The following is a 23,921-nucleotide window of genomic DNA, read 5'->3' as shown; positions in this document are numbered from 1 at the left end:
CTTAAAACTCGAGTCAGTTTTTAAAGAGGAGCATATGTTGCAAATGCCAAAACGTCTTCCACCTGTAAAGTTCCCTTTCAGCAGATGATGCTTGATCCGCTGAGTGTATCGAGCATTTTCTGTTTTTACAGCAAATGTTACTTCTTTCCACGAGTTACTCGGTGATTGCCGTGAGCCTGGTACAGTACTCACGGTTCGGCTGGGTTTATTTTCGGGTTGTCGAAGTGGGGATCATGACGCGCTTTTTTTTTTGACTGCAGTGACTGCCGCGCGGCCCGGCGTCGCGCACGGGACTCCGCAGTGCGGACTTGGCGCGTGCCCGTGCCACTGCGGCGAAGAGTCCGCGCCGCCCGGGCGTTCGCTCGCGAGCGAGCGGTAGGGGCGCGCATGGCATCTGCCGTCTGGTGGGGGCGGGAGTGGGGCTGATGCTGGGGATGACGCGCAGAGGGTGAAGCAGCAGATAGTCACCGGCTCCAAGACCAGCACCATGTGGCTCATAATGGCCGCGCTGTCTGTTTTGCTGCTGTTCGCCTTTTTCGACTTGTGGTATTTCATACGCATGTTGCTGGTATTACTGGTCGCTTCTTTCGAAACCCCGGTCAAGGATATTCTGAGGGAGCAGACAGTCCGGGGTAAGGAAGACTGTTCCTGAGGTGCTATCAGGCTCATTGCAGCCGGGGCGGGGGACGGTGCGGAAGCTGGGTCTCAGCTCACTTCCATTCATTTTCATTACCAACTACACGCGGCTCCCTCGGAGCTCGGTGACCCTGTTAATTTGCCACCTTTCGTTATTTAGCTATCTGAAATCAGGTGCTCTTCCTGCTGCCGGTTGTCTGGTTGCAGCGTTATCGCGATGACTGTAAATTCGTTAGGGCGGGTCAGGCAACATAAGTGGTTGAAACCTTTCCATCTCTAGGAATTGAAGCTGATGTAGATTTCCCCGGATTTTGTATTTTTTTGAGGAATTGCGTAATGATGGCAAGGTTGTCCATATTTATCCTTACGAAAGTGGTGGTGAAGCTCCCAACCCTGAACTGCAGTCCTTCAGGTGAAGGCTTTCCTACATTGCTCTTGTTTAGGGAGTCCCATGATTTGTACCCGCTAATGATAAAGGATAGATGTTGCATTCCCAGAATCGGGTTTATGGCAGATTTAGAGAATCTATGATTGTTGGTGTTCCCTGCATCTACTGCCTCTTCTCGTGGGGTTCTAAGTTGCCTTCAGAGTCGCCTAGCGCACAACACCGGCCTTTTGTACACACTTCTGATTGTACACATTGATGAATTGGGTACCACTAAAGTGGGCAGCTTCTAGACGCTATGAAGTTTCTTCAGTTACTGAGTGCACTGATACTAACAAGTCAAGAGTATCGTGCTCTTTTGAAGTTGGCTTCATCCGTAAGCCATTTAAATAGTAGAAAGACTTGGGTATCAGCAGGTGGAGTCACTTGCCACAGGATAGCCATTTTCTGATCTGCTTTTACAACAATGCAATTTACTGCATCTCGGTACATGCGACATAAAACCAATTGCGAGTTGTCTTGTTCTTCCAATGGAGTTTCTAGTCAAAAGTGACACCCTCCCCCCCCCCAACTAGTTGACAATGGAAACTCTAGAATGGGAATGTTTATGATAAATGGGCCTTGAGCTTTGACGATGTTGAGTGTATCATTCAAAAGTGCTAAGCTTGAGTCAAGACAAGTTTAGCAATCTATATATTTTTCTATTTTCATGACACTCTATATCAAGTATTTGTATAGGCACTAATTCCAGATAGGACATAAATCCTGCTCCATCTGGTATATATGCTTCTCAGTGCACTCTCTTTAGGGTGATTATGTTGTATCATCCTACACTAGTTCAATCCTCTCCTGAAGTCAATAATTAGTGAGTAAGTCACTACTTTGATCAGTAGGTTTTCCTTCCAATCAAGGAGGAACTATTTCCAGCTAACAAAGCAGATCAAAGTTATACTTTTAAACAAAACTCATTTAATTCTGAGGAATCTTTGACAGATTCAAAGGAATTCCAAACACAATTACAATCCCTACAAACTAGGTAGACATACCAGTGGGTTGCAGGCAAATGAATCACTATCACAAGACCAAAGAGTGACTTCTATGTCATCTCCCTATCACTTCTACCAACTGTGACTTCCTTCTAACATGTATGTTGTTTTTCTGTTGGTTGACATAATCTGTATGTGATGTTTCACAAGTACATTTATAAGGTCGAGTGAATGGAGGTCAACATGTACCCTCCTCTTTAGGTCATAATTGAACGAGGCCTATGTAGAACCCAATGTTTCTCTTGATTAAAAGGGTGAGCAAAGTATACTGGCTAGAAGCTTAACTTATTGAACAACTAACATCTTGAACCATGGACAGTTCCTGCTGCTGAATTTTAAAAGTTAAGTTTAGCAGTAAGTCTTTGGGTTTGAAAAATGATATATCCATCCCAGCATATCAGGCAGAACATAGCCAGGGTCAACCAGCTGAAAGATGTATAGCCCTGGCAGCCTGTTTCTGCCACTGTAGAAAAACATACTCATTCTCTACAGCCTAATGGTAAGCAACTAGAGATGTTTCCATTATATTTTGTTTTTGCAGCTCCATGTCTGAATGACTGTCTTTAAAAATAGTTAAGATGATTAGTTTATATTTGAGTTCATTTGGCTGTACCTTTAAATTGTATTGCTAACTGCAACATATACAATTTGAAGAATAGTGGTCCTCATTAATGCTAATTGTTTTACATCAAGAATTGGGAGAAGGGCAACTTGCTTTTTAAATGACAATTGTATTTAGTAGCTCCAGAAACCTGGGTTTGGTCCTGACCTCAGGTGCAGTCAAATGTAGAACTTGCATGTTGTTTATGTGACCATGCAAATTTTTGTTGAGTATTCCAGTCTCCAAAGATACTCTAGTAGGTAATTACTTGCTGCAGCTCACCCGTCGTGTAGGTAAATGGCAAAAGAATCATGAGCTGATGTAGCAGAGAATAAATTATGCAGTGAAATGTGTGGGGGTGGGGAATTGCTCTGCTGGAAGTTGGCAGGGGCTAAATTGCCCAAATATCCTCCTGTGTTGTAGAAATATATTACTAATCATAGGAACATATTAAGGAATGTTTGAGGGGAAAACAATAGTATTTCAATTTTAACTCCTTCCTTTACATGCTTGTTGACTGCCTATGTTGTTTGATTTTTATGTTGTATAGTAAAATAGCAGAAATTTAAGGATGCAATAAATCTCTGCTGATCTGGCCAGCTCAGGACTTTGGTGCCAAACATGCAGATTTTCTGGACTATTGGACATTGTCCCGTTTAATACTTCAACACACTTTTAATTCAATTTGTTATTAGATGTTGCACATCAGTATAAGTAGGTTTCCAGTGCAGTTGGTAAGTTTAAAGGGAACAATGAGATCAGAACCTGAGAGTTTGAAAGGAGTGCAGAGCCAGGATCCTGGAGTGTTAGAGCTCTTGAATCAGCACCTAATGAGCCATCGGAATTTCAGCACATTTGACAGCTCTAGGACTGTGGAACAGCTCCAATTCTACGGGTGATAATCCCACTGTGGGAAATGCAGACTCTGCCATGTGAGGCAGGAGCTGCTGAATGAGATGGGCAGTTTGGGAGATGATGTGTTCCTTCTCAATACTAAGAGCTTCTGCATGCTCCTGACAAATGGACTCCAGGTTCTCTACAGCATCCCACATGTTGCTTCTCCATTTTGAGCAATCATTGGACAGGGGTTCCTGCACATTTGTGGAGATGTTACACTCTCTTGAGAGTACACTGAGAACATCTCTGAATTGTATTCTGTCCATCGGGTGAACTTTGCCATGATGGACCTCTGAATAGAGTGCTAATTTGGGGAGTGTGGTTTCAGGCCTGGCCATTAGAGCCTTGATACTCAGAATACTGGATTAGCAGAGGATAGTGACCGTGGTTTTCTTGGTTTTGCCAGTAGTTTAGAGATTTTGCACAGGCAGCATTAGTAGTTTGAAGTTCTGAGGTCCCAGTCTCAGAACTATACAGGAGGTTGGGATTATCTGTCTAGTAACCAGAAACACTTACAGTGTTTAAGATCTTGATCTTAATGCGGACTCCTGTCAAGCAACACTGTGCTATTTCTCCAACACTTTTTAACCTCTCTTGCCATAATGTTGCATCTGAGCCCCAATATAGGTAACCTCACATTATGGGGAATAGTGATGAGGTATGTGGTTTTCCAAGAAAAAGGTCCATAATCGCATTTTTCTGTCATGTAAATCCATGTCTGCAGTCCATGTGTCAAGAAATGCATTTCAAAAATAAATTTCTGTATTTTTTTGGCATAAGTTCCATGGAAGTGACTTTCATTCCATATCTCAAATTTTAGCTGGTGATTTTTGAATTCTGTAAGAGTGTATTTTTGTTACTTGGCCGTATTGTGGGGATTCCATGTGTTCTTCCTGCTGGAGTGGAACTGATTTACAGGGCTGATGTTCAACTTGAGTCACCTCCAACCCAGAATCTTCAATCTTCAATCTTACTCATCAACTTAGAAGTATGGAAAGAGTGTGTGTTTGAGTGCACACTCAGAATCAGACCCTCAAGTTGTCAATTTATTTGTACAATAGACCTTGCACAAAACATTTGCGAAACAAAGACACTCTATCAACGTGACCCACCCTCATGCGACCCTGGAAAATGTAGACATTCCCATATCTTGGGAGCATTTTTTAAATAAAGTCAGACACTGATGTTGAAATTTGCCATCCATCTGGTGTGTGATATATTTTGTTCTTGCCAAGGTTAGCCTCGGTTAAAATTTAGCCATCTAAAAGAGCTTTATTTGCTTGTAGTATCAAATGACAATGAAGGGTCTATACACAACGAATAATACTTTGAACAATGAACATGCATGTTGGTCACATGTTGAAAGTTTGAGCCAATAATGATGGATGTACTGTATGCATAAATGATGTGATCTTGGCTTTGATTTATAGCCTGTTTTGAGTCAACCATTTGTAACTGGAGTGCCTTTTGAGAAGATAGATTTGCCTCAGTATTCTCATTGAAATTGGAATGAAACCTTTGTTCTTGCCAGAAATGGCCTGTTGGTAGGTCTTAAGACTGTTTACTACTCAAGTTTCATTGTGTTTTTGTGGATTTTTGGAGACAGTCAATATGGTTTCGTAAATGGGTTATCTTTAAAGATCTGAGGCACAAAGTAGAGAAACAAATTTTCCTATCGTAGACAAAGCCACTGAAAAGCAATAAGTTAGCACATTTAAGATAACAGTGTGATCACTCAAGTTGAGTAAGATGTCCTAAGGGGTTGTCAGTTGTTGGGTCCTCATGTGGCTGTAGAGTCCAGTCGGTGATCCATATATTCCGGTGCAGTGTGGACATGAGTGAGTGGTTGGCCCTTTTGGCCGTTCGTTCTTTCACAGCTGCCGCTTGCTCTCTGAGGCACAGCAGAGGTTGCTCCCTCTTGAAAAGATTTCCTCCAAGTACATCTTTTGAGTATAGCATCTTTGCAGTTTTTAGATGTAATGTTGAATTTCCTCAGACTGATTTTGATGTTATCTTTGAAGTGTTTCCTTTGCCCACCAGGGGCTGGCTGACCGACCTTCAACTGAAGGTAAAGGATCTGTTTGGGGAGATGAGTTAGGCATCCAAATGACTTGACCCATCCATCGGAGTTGGAGTTGCTTTATCATGGTGGAGATGCTGTTCATGTTGACTTCTTCCAGTATGCTGGCATTAGTGCATCTGTACTTCCAGCTGTGTACCTCAATCTTTCATAAGGTTCTTTGGTATTGTTTCAGGGCTTTCAGGTGCCTTCTGTAGGTTGTCCATGATTCAGCTCTGTACTGTAATGTAGGCAAGACATCTGCTCTATAGACCAAAAGTTTTGTTTGGACCTGTAGGTCGCAGTCTTCAAAAACTCTTTTTCTTACTCTTGTATAGGCTCCACCAGCGCTACTCAGGCAGTGGCTGATCTCTGGGTCGAAGTCTGCTTTTGAGAAGAGAACGCTGCCATTAGGGAAAGTGGCCTGCATTTTCAAGGGCAATACCATCAATTTTAATGGAGGGCTGGATGAATGGCTGGTTGGGTGGGAGCTGATATAGGACCTGTGTCTTTTTTATATTCAAAAGAAGAGTCAGGGCTCTATATGCCTTGGCAAAGACATTCAGGATACATTGGAGGTCTTCATCAGCATGTGCTGTAATGGCGTTGTCATCCACATACTGAAGCTTCATGATAGTCGTGGTGCTGATCTTGTTCTTGACCTTGAACTGGATGAGGCTGAAAGGCCTGTTGTCCATTCTCTACACAACTGGGATTCCCTGATTCAGGTTGTGTCTAATGAGGTGGGGCAATAAAAATGGCAAATAGGGTAGATGCAATGATGCAGTCTTTTTGACTCCTGTTTTGACAGTAAAGGGTTCTGATTCAGCGTCACTATTGCTGAGTGTTGTGGTTGATGTGTCATCATGCAGTAGCCTTAGTAATTCGTAAGTACTTGTTAGGGCAGTCAAGTCTTGATAGTATACACCAGTGACGGTCTCCTATATCAAATGCCTTTGTCAAATCTATGAAAGCTAAGTACAAGAGTTGCACGGCATTTTTCCTGTGAAGATCATGTCAGTGAACATCATGTACCTGTAGATGTGCTGAAACCATACTGCGACTCATGGAGTACTTCTTCAAATAGCTGCAGGAGCTGGTTGACGAGGGTATGTGCAAGTACTTTGCCTGTTGTTGATAGGAGGGAGCTGCCTCTCTAATTACCTCAATCTGCCTTGTCTCCCTTCTTGAATATGGTCACTATTGGAGCGTCTCTGAGCTCTGATTGCATTACTTTGGATATTTAAGGTAATTAGGTATAAATAATTAGGTGCACCCCAGAATCAATGTTGGTCCCTCTTTTGTTCCCATTGTATAAATAATTTGAGGTTTGCCTCTGGAAGTCTGATCTCATTGTACCTTGCTTTGCTGATTTATTACCTATCTGAGACTTTCAGCGTTTAATCAATAGTCGAAGGCTATCCTGGCTTTCACTAACAGTTCTGATATTTTATTTTTGCTTTTAGTAATTCTCTAAAGACATGATAACTAATCCGTTCCTCCCCCCCCTCCCTCTGAGCTGTACCGCCCAGTAACCCCCAACAACCCCAATTTAACTCTAACCTAATCACGGGACAATTTACAATGACTAATTAACCTACCCGGTATGTCTTTGGACTGTGGGAGGAAGCCGGAACACCTGGAGAAAACCTATGATTCCCACGGGGAGGACGTATAGAGGATGCTGGGATTGAACTCTGAATTCTGATGTTCTGAGCTGTAATAGTATTGCACTAACTGGTAAGCTATTGTGGCAAGTGAAAGATATAGATACAATCCTGTAAATGATAAATGTTATTCAACCTATTTACATAATTGTGCTCCTAAGGAAATTTGTTATTTTAAAGGGAAACTTTAAAATTGGCAGTGATGCTGAAAGCAATCTGACAGGGTATAGATTTTTTCAGATAACTTGCATGTTAGTTTTATCTATTATATAAGCATTATGACATGGTTCCATAATGCAAAATATATAGCAATTTTAAATTTAGCAATGTCTGGAACAAGCACCATTTTATGCAAAGAATAAGGTTGAGTTCTCCAAGTGGATTCTTGTATTGTGCTGGTAACTTGACTATGGAGATAACATGTCTGGGATTGTAATTGTCTTCTACAAAATGCGAGAACTATAATCAGCTTGTGAAACAGAAGGTCATTCAGGATTTTCTAAATACACCCGGTGTTAATATCTTCCTGTTAGACTGCAGGAGTCAATCACTTAGCTTAGCTTGTTAAATTTGAAATGTGTATGATCTACAGAATAAACCAAGACTTAACATCAAGATAAAAAATCTGCAGATAATGGAAATCTAAAATAAAAACAAAATGTTGAAAGCACTTGGCAGGTCAGGCAGCATCATGGAGAAAAAGAAACGTGTCACAATTGGGAAAGAGAGAAGACAAATTTTCAGTTGCAGAGAAAATGAGGTAGCGATGTAGAACAAAAATATCTATGGTAAGGTGAGACTGAAAGGGTATCACAAAAGATCATATCAAAAGGGATTAATTAGATGTTTATTAAGTAGTTTTAAGTTACTTAAAGTGTAATTTTCATACTTCTATTTTTTTATTGGAGGCTTTTAAATAGCTATTCAAACAATTTAATTAGATGATTTCCTAAAGACATATTTATTCTACTATCTGCATTCTAGGCATTGTGCTTTTCCAAGACATCGACTTCCTGGGCCACATGAATAATGCACGATATTTGCGGGAGTGTGATTTTGCCAGGTAATTATTCTTCATACTATATTAATTAGGTTTGCATCAGAAATGGGCACAGAAAATTTCAATAGTTCCAAACGATGCAAATCTCATCTGCTTTTTAGATGAGGAAAATTATCCTGGAAAATCCTTTGATTGTTGGATCCATGCCCTTCCATGCTGGAGGATGGATACAGAATTTTGTATTGAAAAAAAAACTTTAAATATTTGTGAAGTGTAGGAAATATTCTTTGTATAATAAAACCTGTTTGCTGCCTGTCAACAAGATCTTATTTTGTTGAAACAATCTTAGAATAGTTTGGGTTTTGTCACCTAAGTAATAAATCATTCTATCTGATTAATTTTTTTATTTCTAGAAACAAATACTTTGGAGAAAACTGCAGAAGAAGTTTAATTAATTGTTGAAATTACTGGTAATTCAAATACCCACCTTGATTTTCTCCTGAGATCCCCACAGTCATAAGCCAATCCTCCCACCTTTTCAGTCTGCTTCCTGTGATGTCAAGAAACGGCTGAGAGCACTGGATACAGCAAAAGTTACGAGTCGACATTTTAACTTCTGTAATGAAAAACTGCACTCCAGAAGTATTTGTCTCGAGCAAAATGCCAGGTGATGACGTCAAGACTGGGATGTAGTGGACAGTGAGGAAGGCCATTGTGGCTTTCAGAAGGATCTGGATCAGCTGGAAAAATAGGCTGAAAAATAGCAGATGGAACTTAATGCAGACAAGTGTGAAGTTTTGCACTTCAGTAGGACCAACCAGAATAGGTCTTACACGGTGAACGGTAGAACAATGAGATCCATAGTCCATAGTCATTGAAAATGACATCGCAGTAGATGGGGTCATAAAGAAAGCTTTTGGCACATTGGCCTTCGTAAGTTAATGTATTGAGTACAGGAGATGAGATATACAACTTCAACATAATAAGACACTGATGAGACCTAATTTGGAGTACTGTGAGCAGTTTTGGTCACCTACCTATAGGAAAGATGTAAACAAGGTTGAAAGAGTGCAGAGAAATTTTACAAAGATAATGCAGGTCTGGAGGACCTGAGTTATAAGGGAAGATTGAATAGGTTAGAACTGTATTCTTCAGAATGTAGGAGACTGAGGGGAAATTTGATAGAGGTATACAAAATTATGAGGGTATAGATAGGGTAAATGCAGGCTTTTTCCTCTGAGGTTGGATGTGACTACAACCAGAGGTCATGAGTTAAGGGTGAAAGGTAACAAGTTTAAAGGGGAACATGAGGGGAAACTTCATTCAGTGTGTGGAATGAGCTGCCAGCACAAGTAGTGCATACGAGCTCAATTTCGATATTTAAGAGAAGTTTAGATACATACATGGATAGTAGGGGTATGGAAGGCTGTCATCCCAGTACAAGTCAGTGGCAGTAGGCAGTCTAAATGGTTTTGGCATAGACTAGATGGGCCAAAGGGCCTGCTTCTGTGCTTTACTTCTCTGACTTGTGCCTACAGTTCTGATTTCTATCTCCTACTCTTTATCCTTGTTCACCTGGTCATTCGCATGGTCAGTTCTTCATGTTCTTAGTTCCTTTGGCGACCTATGGCACATCTGTGGCTTTTATCATGATACACAGGTTTATGTTACTAGGCTTCAATGTAGCCAATTAGATTTAGATGACAATGTTTATCAGTTTGCTGTTTCCTTGTGAACTGTAATTTGCCCTTCAGGTAAATTCTGCATTTTTTATAAATAAGTTCATTTTTCCCAGCTTAACAGTTTTGGAGAACAATTCCTGTTCTTCAATTGCATTTCTCACTTACTACTTAAGACAAACCCGCTTGCGCTGCCCCTCGTCAGCCGAGATTGAATCTGCTCCACCCCATATAATTTTAATCAGTCTACATACTTAGTTTTCTGTCAAGTCTTCGTCTAATTTTCATAAGATTTCAAGTTCAATGTTAAGCTTCCAACATATTTAGATATTTTGTAATGTTACTGATTTCACTGATTGGCATTGAAAATAACATGAATGGGCAGGGAATGGAGGGACAATCAAAATCAAAAGTGGACAGATTTTTTTGTATTCAAGGTTTCACTTTTGGAAAATTAGATCAGAAGCTCAAAGAATGAAACAGGGCAAGCAGATGACTTTTAATTTTTTAATCAGGTTATAGGAAATAAAAGTACAGAAGCAATCCCCAGTATGTCCTCTTAATCTGCTAATCTGTTAATGTAGCAGTTCAGCAAGTAGGAAAGTCAGTCAGAGAAACTATGCTTGCAAAGCCCGGGACTTTGCAAATAAGGGAAAAATCCCAAGTTCCACAGCGGCAGAAATTTTACCCAGGCATCTGGGGGCCTACTGCTAATTTAGCAAAGAGACCTACCTATCAATCAGTGCAAAATCTATTTGTGCCGTATTTCTTCTTAATTGTGGATGGCAGAATCTCAGTTCCTTTTTGAATTGTAATTTGGCCTTCCAGCAGATTCTGCAATATTTGTAATTTTGTAATACTGTAATTTTTATTTTCAAGATTTTTTTTTGCTTAACCACTTGGGGATCAGAAGAGTACCGTTTTCCAGCTCTGGCGCATATTCTACCAAATAAATCTCAGGTCATCCAGACTTGGAAATGTATTATTGTTGCTTCATCACTGGGTTTAAATCTGTGAAATCCTTGCCCAATGTCACTATAGGAAAATCTTGAGCGATTCATGTAGATTGCTGAGCACTATCTGTTCCAGAGCATTTGGTGATGGGTATTAAATGCAGTTCTTGCCAGTAATGTCTACCTCCCAAAAAAGAAATGCATTGCGTATTGTATAGCTTCTTGTTAGCCATAAAAAAATTAGGGCAGTTATCAACATTTGTCTTAAAACTGCTCATAAAATAGCACAGGATAAGGAAGATATTACAGAAGTGATCTTCTTTCCTTTCTGTGGAGTATAATTTGGAACACTTCATCTTGATCAATGCTCTTCCATGCTGGAGGGTAGATACAGAATTCTGTATCGGAAAAAATATGTTTTAATATTTGTGAAGTGTATATTTGGGAAGTATTCCTTGTATAATAACAAAACCTGTTTGCTGCCTGTCAGCAAAATATTAATACCCATTTCTTGAAACAATCTCAGAATAGTTTGGGTTTTGTCACATAAGGGATAAATCATTCAGGCTGGCATTCTTCATCTTGGGGGTGGGAGAGGGGTTTCTTACAGTAAAAGTTGCTTTTCACTAAGTTTTACGAAATAGCAGCTATTCCTTAAAGACTGATTTTATTAAAAATTTTTATTACAAAAGAAATAGGGTATGCTGTGACTAAATATGTATGCAACTCTAAATGCTCAAATTAAAAGTGTTTGGAAGAATGGTGCCTTTTATTTGTTGGTCCAACCCTAAAAGAGAACCATTTTTTGCTACTTTGTGCGTCTTAAGTAAGAGTTTTGCAATGGGTGTTTTAATTGTTTTTCTTTTAAGTTTTACCACCTGGTGACAAATCAGTGAGTTCGCCTGATGTCAATAGGAGAATGCTTCAGTCATTCCATAGTTTTCTTGGGCTGAAGAGGATAACTGAGATTAAGTTAAAATATTAGGTACATACTTCCTTGAATACTTTGAATATAAAATAGCTGGCTCAGTAATCTGTAAATTAATCAGGTTTTATTATTTATTATTGGAGATTATACATTGCAATTAAGTGTCACATGCACAGTCCACTTGAAGTTCCAGCAAATTGTGCCATGTTCTGGTGGGGGGTGGGGGGAGCAGTTTTGGATCTCCCCCTCCCCCTCCAACTTTCAAATCCCTTACTCACTCTTCCTTCAGTTAGTCCTGACGAAGGGTCTCGGCCTGAAACATCGACTGCACCTCTTCCTAGAGATGCTGCCTGGCCTGCTGCGTTCACCAGCAACTTTTATGTGTGTTGCTTGAATTTCCAGCATCTGCAGAATTCCTGATGTTTGCTTAAATTGTGTAGTTTTTTTGCAGGTTGATAGCTGGAAGAAGTATCTAAGGGTTTGTTTGATGTTTTCAATCCTTTGTTCAGAGTATTTCTTCCATGTGCAATATCTGCCTTGAGGTGGGAAAGATTATCATGTTCCCTAGTTTGTTTGACTTGTGAAATTTTAAACTGTAGTGTTTTGAGGAAGTATATTTTCATTTCCTAAATATGTTATGGTGCACGGTGTTGGAAGAGTTCCATTTTACGTCTGTAGTTCCCCACATGATAAATTCTCATCTCCAGTTGCGATGTGCGGCCAAAAGATAAAAGCTTCCCATGGGGAGAAAGGAAAAACAAATACCGGTTTTGTTGCTAAGGCCAAAGGTGGTGTTCATTTCCCACAGTAAAATAAGGGGATGAGAGCAAAGCAAATTGAGGCAAAAAAAAAGTTTGTAAAGAAATGTGTAATTCAGGGCTCTGAGGTTTAGTTTTATAAGAAATAGCAGTGATCAGTAGAATTATAATGAATGTGGGGAACGTGTAGAATTTATTTCTGCATTATCCATAAATTTCTCTTTCAATATTTTTATTAATATTATATACATTGCATAAATACAAATACAAAATTCGTAAGGATACAATTAAGTAATACGAATTACATTACATTTAAATCACAGTAATATGATCACAATATTCCAAATCAATCATGTAGGAAAAAAAGATTGAATTATGAAATGAAATAAAATAAAATAATTGTATTTTATTAGAAAAGAATCTACCCCCCCCCCCACCAAAATGAGCTGGTTGGTAAAAAAAAAAAGAAAACAAAAGAAATACCTACCATATAAAATTATAATAATAATGGCTCAGATCCGTACTTTAATAACAGTTCAAAGATTATGAAAATAACTCAGAAAGGGTCCCCATAACATTAAAAAACCACGTTTAGAATCAGAAATCGTAAAACAAACCTTCTCTAGATCAAGGCACAACATAACGTCAGATAGCCATTGAACATGAGTGGGCGGGGCGGCCTCCTTACACTTGACCTGGCCATAAGAGACATAAAGGCCAATACCCGCAAATTAGGTGGCTTCAGTTTTGTTGCAGTATCCTCAACAATACCAAACATGCAGTCAAAGGATTGGGCTTAAAATTGACATTGAGAAGTACAGAAGAAGTTTGAAATACATCTTTCCAAAACTTTTCAAGGCTTGGACATGTTCAAAACATATGAATTAGTGTGGCCACTCCATTAGTACATCTATCACAGTAAGAGGAAATATCTGCGTAGAAACAAGAGAGCTTGTCTTTAGACATATGAACTCTATGTACCACTTTGAATTGTAATAAAGAATGATGAGCACAATGATGAAGAATTAATCAATTTTAAAATAATCTTCCAGCTCTCTTCAGATATGAAAATGTGTAAATCCTTTTCCCGGTTTCCTTTAATTTTATATAAGAGGCCTTTTTCAGTCCCAACAGCAGACCATAAATATAAGATATTGAACCATTGTCAAAGGGTTTCAGATTAAAAATTGTATCTATTATATTCTTACCTGGACTTGTAGGAAATATATGTAATTGAGATCTTAAAAAACCTCTAATCTGTAAGTATTGGAAAAAAGTGGGTATTGGAAAGGTTAAGTTCCGTTGAAAGTTGCACAGATGAAGATAGATTCCCTCCATCAAACAAATCCTGAAATCGTTTAATACCCAATCTCTCCCATTCTTTAAAAGATAAGTCAATTAAAGATGGTTTAAAAAGACAGTTAGAAAAGATGGGACTCGAGAGGGAGAATCTCAATAAACCAAAACCATAAATTTCTAAATAGTATTTGATCATGATCTGTCAAAAAAAATCATACAAAGACAGTGTAAAAAAGATTTACAAACATCTATGCTATGATGCCACAAGGAAGCAGCTACAGTTTCTCCACCTCTGCAGCTGTACACCACAGCATTGTTTAGTGGTGCCAAAATCCCTTGCACCTACTGGTGCAATGTTAACAGTATGAAGTAGTACCAAATAAAAATTGTTTCACTTGGGACAAAAGTGTTTTATCACTGACAACAGTTGGTTTCACCTGAACTCTTTATGATTAATAAAGTACAACTGTTCTTGGATTCCTTAGTTTAGAGCTGCCTGCTGCAACTGGAATTATGTTACAGTGGTTCATTTCAGAGAACTGGGTATTGCTGACAAGGCCAGCACTCACAAGCCATCCCTAAATGCCCTCGAAGGTGATGGTGACTTGATTGACCCACCACCTTGAATTGTGTGGAATGGGTGTAGTTGAGAGTTCCAGGATCTAGACCAAGTGATTAGGAAGGATTAATGATGTGTTTCCAAATCATGAAGATGTGCTTCTTAAAGTGGAATATGTAGATTGTGGTGTCCCCAGCAGCCAGGTGCCCTTGTCCATTTTGGTGGTAGTGGTTGTGGGTTTGGGGAAGTGAAGTCGGTGTAGCGTAGCTGAAATGATTAACAATGGTTCCTTTTTGTAGATGCCACACGTTGTAGCCATGTTGCAATGGTGGAGCAGTGGATGGAGTCCAGTTGAATAGGCTGCTTTATCCTGGAAGGTGTCAAAGCATTTTGAGTATTGTTTGACAGTCACTTACTTTGCAAAGTAGAAGTATTTTAGAGAGCTCAAAACTTATGCCCTATTAATGATGGAAACGCACTGGGTATCAGTAACCAACTTTGTTCACTGTGGGATATCCAAACTGTAAACTGCTCTTGTAGTCACCAATAAATGAACAGCTGGCATGCTTGATTTCTGCTCAGTGGTGATACATAGATGTTGATTGTTGGGGATGTTTGGCTACAGTAACATCATTGGTGTATGGAGTGCACTCGGCCTTTAAGTGATGAAGTATGACATGATTTTGGGAGGTCTAATAAGGGTTGGGTGTACACAGTGAATGGGAGGGACCTAGGAAGTATAACAGGGATTTTAGTGTACAAATCCAAGGAACATTGAGGCTGATAGCACAAGTAGTTAAGATGGTGAAGAATGCATATGGAATACTTGTCACTAGGGTATATAATATGAAAGCACGGAGGCTGTGATGCAACTTTATAAAATATTGGTTATGCGGCAACTGGAGTATTTTGTGCAATTCTAGTCACCACACTAAATGGAGGGTGTATTACATTGCAGAAAGTGCAGAGGAGATTCACCACAGATTTTGTCTGGGCAGGAACATCTCACTGATCAGAGACTTGACAGGCTGGGTTGTCAGAAGAAGGTAAGTGGGAGTTGATTGAGGTATATTTAAAAAAAAATTATGGGTAGATTAGACATTGCAAATATTTCACATCAGCAGAGGTATTAAAGATAAAGGCCTAGGTTTAAGGTGAGGGATATGAGGTTTAAAGGGCATCTGAGGATTTTTTTTTTCATCCAGAGGGTGATTGAAATGTACTGACTCCACCACAGTTAGGCATCTAAACAAGCACGTGAAGGTAAAGAAAGTGACAGACCTTTTCTGGTAAACGGAGTTGGTATAGATGGCTGGTTGGTGGTCAGCATGGATGTGGTATGCTTTAGGGCCTATTTCCATGCTGTATGACTTTATAAGAAACTATTCTACACATTGCATTTAGAGAATCTGAACAATATGATATCCCGAACAGGGCTGATAATCATTTCGCCTTCTTTAGGGAAAATTTATACCTTGCAAAGCCCATCGAGGTTTCAGAATCAGGTTTATTATCACCAGCATGTGACGTGAAATTTGTTAACAGCAGCAGTTCAATGCAATACGTAATCTAGCGGAGAAAAGAAAACATAATAATAAATAAACAAATCAATTACGTATATTGAATAGATTAAAAAAATGTGCAAAAACAGAAATACTGTAAATTTTTTAAAAAGTGAGGTAGTGTCTAAAGATACAATGTCCATTTAAGGGGAAGAAGCTGTTCCTGAATCGCTGAGTGTGTGCCTTCAGGCTTCTGTACCTCCTACCTAATGCTAACAGTGAGAAAAGGACATGCCCTGGCTACGGAAGGTCCTTAATAATGGATGCTGCCTTCTGAGACACCTGCTCCCTGAAGATGTCCTTAGTACCCAAGATGGAGCTGACTAGATTTACAACCTTCGGCAGCTTCTTTTGGTCCTGTGCAGTAGCCCCTCCATACCAGATAGTGATGCAGCCTGTCAGAATGCTCTCCGTGGTATAACTCTAGAAGTTTTTGGGTGTATTTATTGACATGCCAAATCTCTTCAGACTCCTAATAAAGTATGTCTTGCCTTCTTTATATCTACATTGATATGTTGGGACCAGGTTAGATCCTCAGAGATCTTGACACCCAGGAACTTGAAGCTGCTCACTCTCTCCACTTCTGATCCCTCTATGAGGATTGGTATGTGTTCCTTCATATTACCCTTCCTGAAGTCCACAACCAGCTCTTTTGTCTTACTGACATTGAGCGCCAGGTTGTTGCTGCAGCACCACTCCACTAGTTGGCATATCTCACTCCTGTACGTCCTCTCGTCACCACCTGAGATTCTACCGACAATGGTTGTATCGTCAGCAAATTTATAGATGATATTTGAGCTATGCCTAGCCACACAGTTATGTGTATATAGAGAGTAGAGCAGTGGGCTAAGCACACACCCCTGAGATGTGCCAGTGTTGATCATCAGAGAGAAGGATATGTTATCACCAATCTGCACAGATTGTGGTCTTCCGCTTAGGAAGTCGAGGATCCAAAGCAAAGGGAGGTACGGAGGCCCAGGTTCTGCAACTTCTTAATCAGGATTGTAGGAATGATGGTATTAAATGCTGAGCTATAGTTAATGAACAGCATCCTAACATAGGTGTTTGTGTTGTCCAGGTGGTCTAAAGCCTTGTGGAGAGCCATTGAGATTTTGTCTGGCATTGACCTATTGTGACAATGGGCAAATTGCAATGGGTCTAGGTCCTTGCCGAGGCAGGAGTTCGTGATTCCCTTCAGTAAAGAATAAAGTGACCAGAATCTTCCAGCCTTGAAATGGTATTTCAGTTGATTTTGTAACAACCATAGTTCATAGCTCCTAATGGAGTGCTACTGTGTGCATGACCACTAATTATTTTTTCCAACTGCTTCTTTTCCCTCAGCAATTCACAATTCAAGGAGTTGGAAGTTAAAGATCATTCACTGATCACATGCATTGTTCAAAATTTTAAGAAGTGATCCACAATAGCTGTATTGGTGGAAATCTTAAGGTGCAAGGCAAACGGAGGTGGGTTCGAATTTTATGGAAGAGTTTGCATGAGGAATTGAGTTGAAAGCAGTAAATGCAAAGTGAAGGGATTCCATTGATGAAGATTGAAGGACAATGAGTCTCTTCGGTTCAAAATAAAGCAATGATAATCTCTGGATTACTACTGGAGCCTTGTGTAAATTGGCATAGTGTCAATGAAATCAATGAACTGTGTGGGTTATTAAAAATTAGTATGGGAGGAATAAGTACTAGGGAAAATGGGAGTTATTCCATTAGGATAAGCTTTGCTTGAATTGGGCTGTGTACTATGTTTCAGCAGATGAGATAACTGGACTGCAGATGGAGATGAGGCTTTCAATTAAATGGTAATGTGAGTTCTGGTGAGAAATTTAGGAACTTAAAAGGGCAAAGTGAACTTTGACAAACTTTTATAGTTGTGTGATGGAGAGTATATTGACTGGTTGCATTATGGCCAATGCCCTCGAACAGAAACTCCTAGAAAAAGTAGTGGATACAGCCCAGTCCATTATTGGTAAAGCCCTCCCCCACCACTGAGCACACCTACACGGAGCGCTGTCACAGGAATGCGGCATCCATCATCAAGGACCTCCACCATTCAGGCCATACTCTATTCTAACTGCTGCGATCAGGAAGGAGCCTGAGGGCTCTCACCACCAGGTTCGTGAACAGTTATTGCCCTTCAAACATCAGACTGTTGAACCAGTGGGGATAACTTTATTTGCCCCATCACTGAACTGTTCCCACAACCCAAGGACTGACTTTCAAGGATTCGTCATCTCATGTTCTCAATATTTTTTGCTTATTTATTTGCTTATTAGTTTTGTTATCTTTTGAATTTGCAGAGTTTGTTTTTTGCACATTGGTCGTTTATCCGTCCTGTTAGGTGTGGTCTTTCACATATTTGGTTATTTTTCTTGGATCTACTGAATATGTCTGGAAGAAAATGAATCTTGGGGTTGTATATGGTGACATATATGTACTTTGATAATAAATTTACTTTGAATTTTGAATGTTGGGTAGCAAAATAGATAATTTGTTAGGGAAAGAGAAAGATTAATGTAAGGGAAAACCTCCACTTAGTGTCAGAACAGGGAATATGATTCAAAGACTGAAATGAATGCTCTTAATGCATGCTGCATTTGTGAAAGGATCGGTGAATTAATGGCACCAATGGGACTAAATAGATAAAGGTTTAGTTGACTTTAGTTCTTAAAGTCAAGAGTTAAAAATGCCAAGGTAGCTTCAGAAACTTGAGGCAAGATAGAAAGAAAAGAAGGATCATCCTGATTTTAAGCTCTGCAACAAAACCAGTACATTGGAAGGATCTTAGTTCAAAGTAACAAGAAGTACAGTAGTTTGGGAAGAACCAAGAAACAGCAATAGTCAGAAAACATAGGAGGGAATTGTGAAGATAACGGAGGGTTGGTATAAATCAGAAAATTATGGGTGTATATAACATGGGTAAGGCAATAGTCATAGGGAATTCCACTGTACATAGATGAGAATTGATCATTAAATTTATTGAATGCATTAGGTATCATTTCCAAGTAAGTATATTGAAGTATCAATGATGGAACAGGCTACTTTAGATCTGGTACTCTGTGATGATAGGTTAATTGATGACCTGATTTTACAGGTCGTTAGGAACAGTTACAAATATGAAATAATTTTATGCAAAGATCGGAAGGGATTTTAGTTCAATCTGGCACAATAGACAAGACGATCCAATTGATGTAGTGTTTTTCATTTTCAAGGAAGCCTTTGATAGGGTACTACACCAGAAGATATTCAAGAAAATTAAGATACAAACAAATGGGGGTATATACTGGTGTATTGAGGATTGGTTAACATTAAGAAAACAGTAAGAACAAATAGGTGACTTTCAGGTTTAGATTTAGTAGGGATTGGTGTTATTCATAATTAGGGCTAAAATGATTTAGATGAATTAACTGAGTATAATATAGTATGCATACATTTTGCGCAACTCTCCCTCACTTAAATCCAAATCACGCGCTAGTCTCAACATCATCATAATGGTGTCGAGGTTTTCATCGACGTCAATGATGGACGAACAACCATATATACATTTGTTGATTATGCAAAGTGAGGTCATGGTGTGGACTTGAGGATGATGCTGACTGATGTTGGGAAATGTAGCCAGACCACAAAAATGGGCAAGGACATAACAAATGGAATATAATGTTTAAAAGTAAGGTCATCCACTTTGGGGAAAAATGGTTAGGTGGATTTTATTTTGTATGGTAAAAGATTGAAAGACATTGGTATTCAGTGGGGCGAGAATCGTTGCACATAAATCACAATATGAATGTGTGGTTTCAGTAATCAATTAGGAATGCAAAGGGTATGTTTGCCTTTATGTTAAAAGATCTTGTTGCAATTATCCAGACAGGATTGCATTTCAAATATTGTGTGCAGATCTAGTCTATACTTAAGGAAGATACTTGCAGTAGCAGGGATGCAGGCAAGGTACACTATATTGATTCCTAGGTTTGATATACAAGAAGATAGTAAGTATCATGAACTTTGAAGAATAAGGGTGATTTCATCAAAATGTACAAAATTCCTGATGTGGTTAACGGGATAGGTGAGTTGTTTTTCCCCTGGCTGGGATATTTAGATCCAAGGTTCAGTCTCAAAATACGAGATCAGCTATTCAAGACAGACGAGAAGAAATTTCTTTGTACAAAAGACAGTGAATCTTTCAAATTTATTACCAGATGGAGCTATGAAGGATTAGTCATTATGCATATTTAAGGCTGAAATTTGTATTTTTTTTCCAATTGGCCGGGAGCTTTTTTGTCTTTCAGTAGGGTCCTGGTCTCAATGCAACACAATTTTTCTACTTTTTCTCTGGAACAGAATATTCCAAATATTCTCCGAACCAGTATTATTATCACTGACCTATGTCATGAAATATACTGTTTCATCTAGAGAAGAGGTCATGTCCCGGATGGTGAGGGTCTTTAATGATGGATGTTGCCTTTCTGAGGCATTACATTATGAAGATATCCTCAGTGGTGGGGAGGGTTATGCCAGCAATGGAATTGGATGAGTCGACAAAGCTCTGCAGCTCCTGCGCATTAGAGGCTCCCTACCAGCCTGTGGTATAGCCAGTCAGAGTGTTCTTTACTGTACATCTATAGAAATTTGCAAGCTTTTGGTGTCATACCAAGTCATCTCAAACTCCCAATGAAGTAGATGTAATTCTTAATTTTCAACTAAAATAGATGACTCTTTATTCTGAAACTCTGCTCCCTAACTCTAGGTACACCTACTAGGGAAATATTATCCAGCATCCACCTTTAATCCTCTCAGCATCTTGTATTTCAGTATGATCATGCCTTCTGAAGTCCAATGAGTATATTTCCAATGTGCTTAAATTTTCTTCATAGTCTAAACCCTTCATTCTAGGAATCAGTATGGTTAATCTCTGCACTGTCTCCAATGGAACTGTCTTTACTTAAAATACAGAGACACTGGTGGTACTAGTTACTGATTGCAGATTGAAAATGACCCATTTATCTTGACTGTTTTCAATTTGTTAGCCATTCTCTTTCTATGCTCATGTATACCTGCATAATCGAAGTTTAGGACATGAAGTTTCAAACCCGAGTTTCTCAGCCTCGCACTGAATTTGAAATTCCGCTATGCTATGATCGCTCTTTCTTGGGTGGGGGGGAGGTCCTTTAATGTGAGACTACCAACTAATCCTGTTTCATTGCATCATGCTAAATCTAACATAGTCTGCTGTTTGGTTCCTCATTGTATTTTCACTAAGCAATTATTCCAAGGACATATCCTCAAGGCTAGTTTTGCCAAATAGATTCGTCCAATCTGTATGAAGATTAAAATTGTTCATGATTACAGTTGCCATGACAACTGTAAAAGTTCCCACTATTTTTTGATTTGCGCTATTTTCCTACACACAATGGATCTTGCCCCTCTCATTTCTCATCTCCACCTAAAGTAATTTTATGTCCTGAGATTGAGCAACTTCATTCCTCAACGATCTTTTTTATCCTGGTACTTTACTTCCTTTACTTTTACCTATTTCTCCAAAATATCAAATACAGTAGATTTTGGTTAGTAGAGGCATCCTTTAATGTAAATATGGGAGAACTCAACGAACAAAAACTAATCAAGAAAATAGCTGAGGCGTCCTTTGTTTATTTGGGACACTATGCTGCTTAATTGGGACAGAAACTGTTGCTGAATAGTTTCTAACTAGCATCAGTTACGTGCACTGTGCGACCTTTGGGACACTACATCATGCTTGAAGCAAGCAGTTTTTAAATAGCGTCAACTGTGTTATGTTATCCATTTGGGCCAGTGGATGCTGATTCAAAAAGCACTACAGTTTGTCATTGATAGTTGGCAAGAAATAAGCAGTAATACAATTCAGAACTGTTTTGCTCGCAGCAGTTTCAAGCATTCTGGTTTGGAGATGCCAGAAATAGCCAGGCGTGAAAATGAAACAATTTCAGTACTTCAAGTTAGGAACTACGAAGAAGTTGAAGGTATCAACAATCATCTTGAATGCTACAGTGAAAGTAAAGATTATCCATTATCAGCAACAGGTGTCCGCACTGATATTATTCATTTACAGTTAATCATAAAAACACGGCAACGTACATCGGATGAATTTCTCTAATGATAACTATTTGGAATTAATAATTGGGTTTATAGTACTGTAGTAGTGGTGGTAGGCTTTAATTTGTTCTGGTATTTCATTTAAATACATAATTTGTCACTTAATTAAATGGTAGTTTGTCCTTTTTGCTATGTAGCTATTTTTTTTTACCTGTTTAGCTACTTCCACAAAACTTCGGCTAACTGGGTCTGCTGCTTAATTGGGCCAAAATGTACTGGTTCTGATGTGTCCCTATTGAGTTTTATACTCTTTTCCCAGCTTCATTCATCCTGCAAACACACCTCTAATGGGTCTAATGCTCTAACTCTTCCTGATACATTCTGGTTAGTTCCATCACTGTCCTGCAATATTGCATTTCCCTTTAGTCTTTGCCTTCCAAAGTATTCCTTTATCTAAACCCCTATCTTCTTTTCACTCTCTCCCTCCGGGTTCCTGGCATAGGGGAAGCATAGCTGAAGACAAATGCACTTCAATGAAAATGCTAATTGTTTCTCCTTCCACAGTTGCTGCCAGACAGTGCTGAGGGTTTACAGCATTTTTCCATTGCTGTTATAAGAAACATACTGTCCAAGATTTACATCAACCACTGAAGCACCTATTTAATTCTCCACTATTGGTTCCCATATCACTATTGGTCTCTAACTCCACTCTCATGCAGCTAAGCCTTGTTCCTTTCTTTGGCTGAACTTCCTGAAGAACCATCAAGCACATCAATATCCAAAGGGAAACTCTGTTTGTGAGTGACATGGACTTTGGGGGCAATCTGCCATCAGGTAGTCTGCCTGACAATAAACCATTCCTGCTTGCACATTCTTGGGTGGCCACATCTCTAAATATGCTACATCACCATTCAGTAAGAATATGGCTAGTCTTTTGTCTGAGGCCTCTTGCCTTCATTACCCCTATAATGCCTAGATACATATGAAATACATGAATATGCATCCTGTGCATTTTGGGAGGTTGTGGTTATGGACTCTTCCAATGATTGAGATCACTGCAAGTGCAGAAGTGTCTCCAGCATAGCTGATGCACCAAAGTGATTCCAGCTACTGTTACATTTCTGAATCAGTGTTTAACTGCTGCAGCTGGAGACACTTCCTGCAGCTGCATTTGTCTATGTCTCTAGAACTTTTCACGATCTGAGTTTCTGATAGCTGGCCTTATTGGCATCCAACTTCAGTAAGGAAACTGTAGTGCTTCAAAATGTTTTGATTCTGACATCCATTGAAGTGAAGTTGAAAATAAGAGAAATAGTTGGAGATTTAGTGGATTGGATCTTGCTTAATCATTTGCATAATTTCTAATGGCAAAAATCACAGTTGGAAAGGAATGTGATGTCTAAATTACTCAAACTGAATCAAGTTTGACCTAATCTCTTGTTGACAGTTTATCCCTGTTTTCTAGTGTGCACATTTGGCGTCTAATTTATTTTGTCAGCTGTTATAATTAGAGTACCAGAACACAAGACAAGCAGGAGTATCTACCAGGCCCCTCAAACCTGACCTGTCATTCAGTATGATCACAGTTGATCTTAATTGGCCTGAACTCCTATGCCAGCTCCCCATAACCCTCAATTCTTTGTTCTTTGAAGTATTTATCTACTAGTGCACAAACTAATACATTTGCTGTTCTTTTCCCATTTTGAGATTAAACCAAAGCTACTTGCACAAAATCGTTTCTGCTCATGATAGTTGCTTACTCTCCAATTGTCTTTGTCCCATTTTATCCATCTAGTCTACTTAAGATGTCCA

General features: G+C 39.2%; 1 protein-coding gene across 1 annotated transcript in view; it reads left to right on the top strand.

Annotated features, from left to right (window-relative positions):
- Positions 1-437: 437 nt before the first annotated feature.
- Positions 438-23,921, top strand: part of LOC140200192 (protein THEM6-like) — a 36,730-nt gene continuing 13,246 nt past the window's right edge. Inside the window, exons 1-2 of the mRNA XM_072263123.1 lie at positions 438-632; positions 8,276-8,354. Of these exons, the coding sequence (XP_072119224.1) occupies positions 488-632; positions 8,276-8,354 (224 nt within the window). The 5' untranslated portion in view covers positions 438-487. The remainder of the gene's footprint in view (positions 633-8,275; positions 8,355-23,921) is intronic.

Source organism: Mobula birostris, chromosome 7 (assembly GCF_030028105.1).
Source record: "Mobula birostris isolate sMobBir1 chromosome 7, sMobBir1.hap1, whole genome shotgun sequence".
Classification (NCBI taxonomy): domain Eukaryota; kingdom Metazoa; phylum Chordata; class Chondrichthyes; order Myliobatiformes; family Myliobatidae; genus Mobula; species Mobula birostris.
This window is presented reverse-complemented; position numbering and strand designations above follow the sequence as displayed.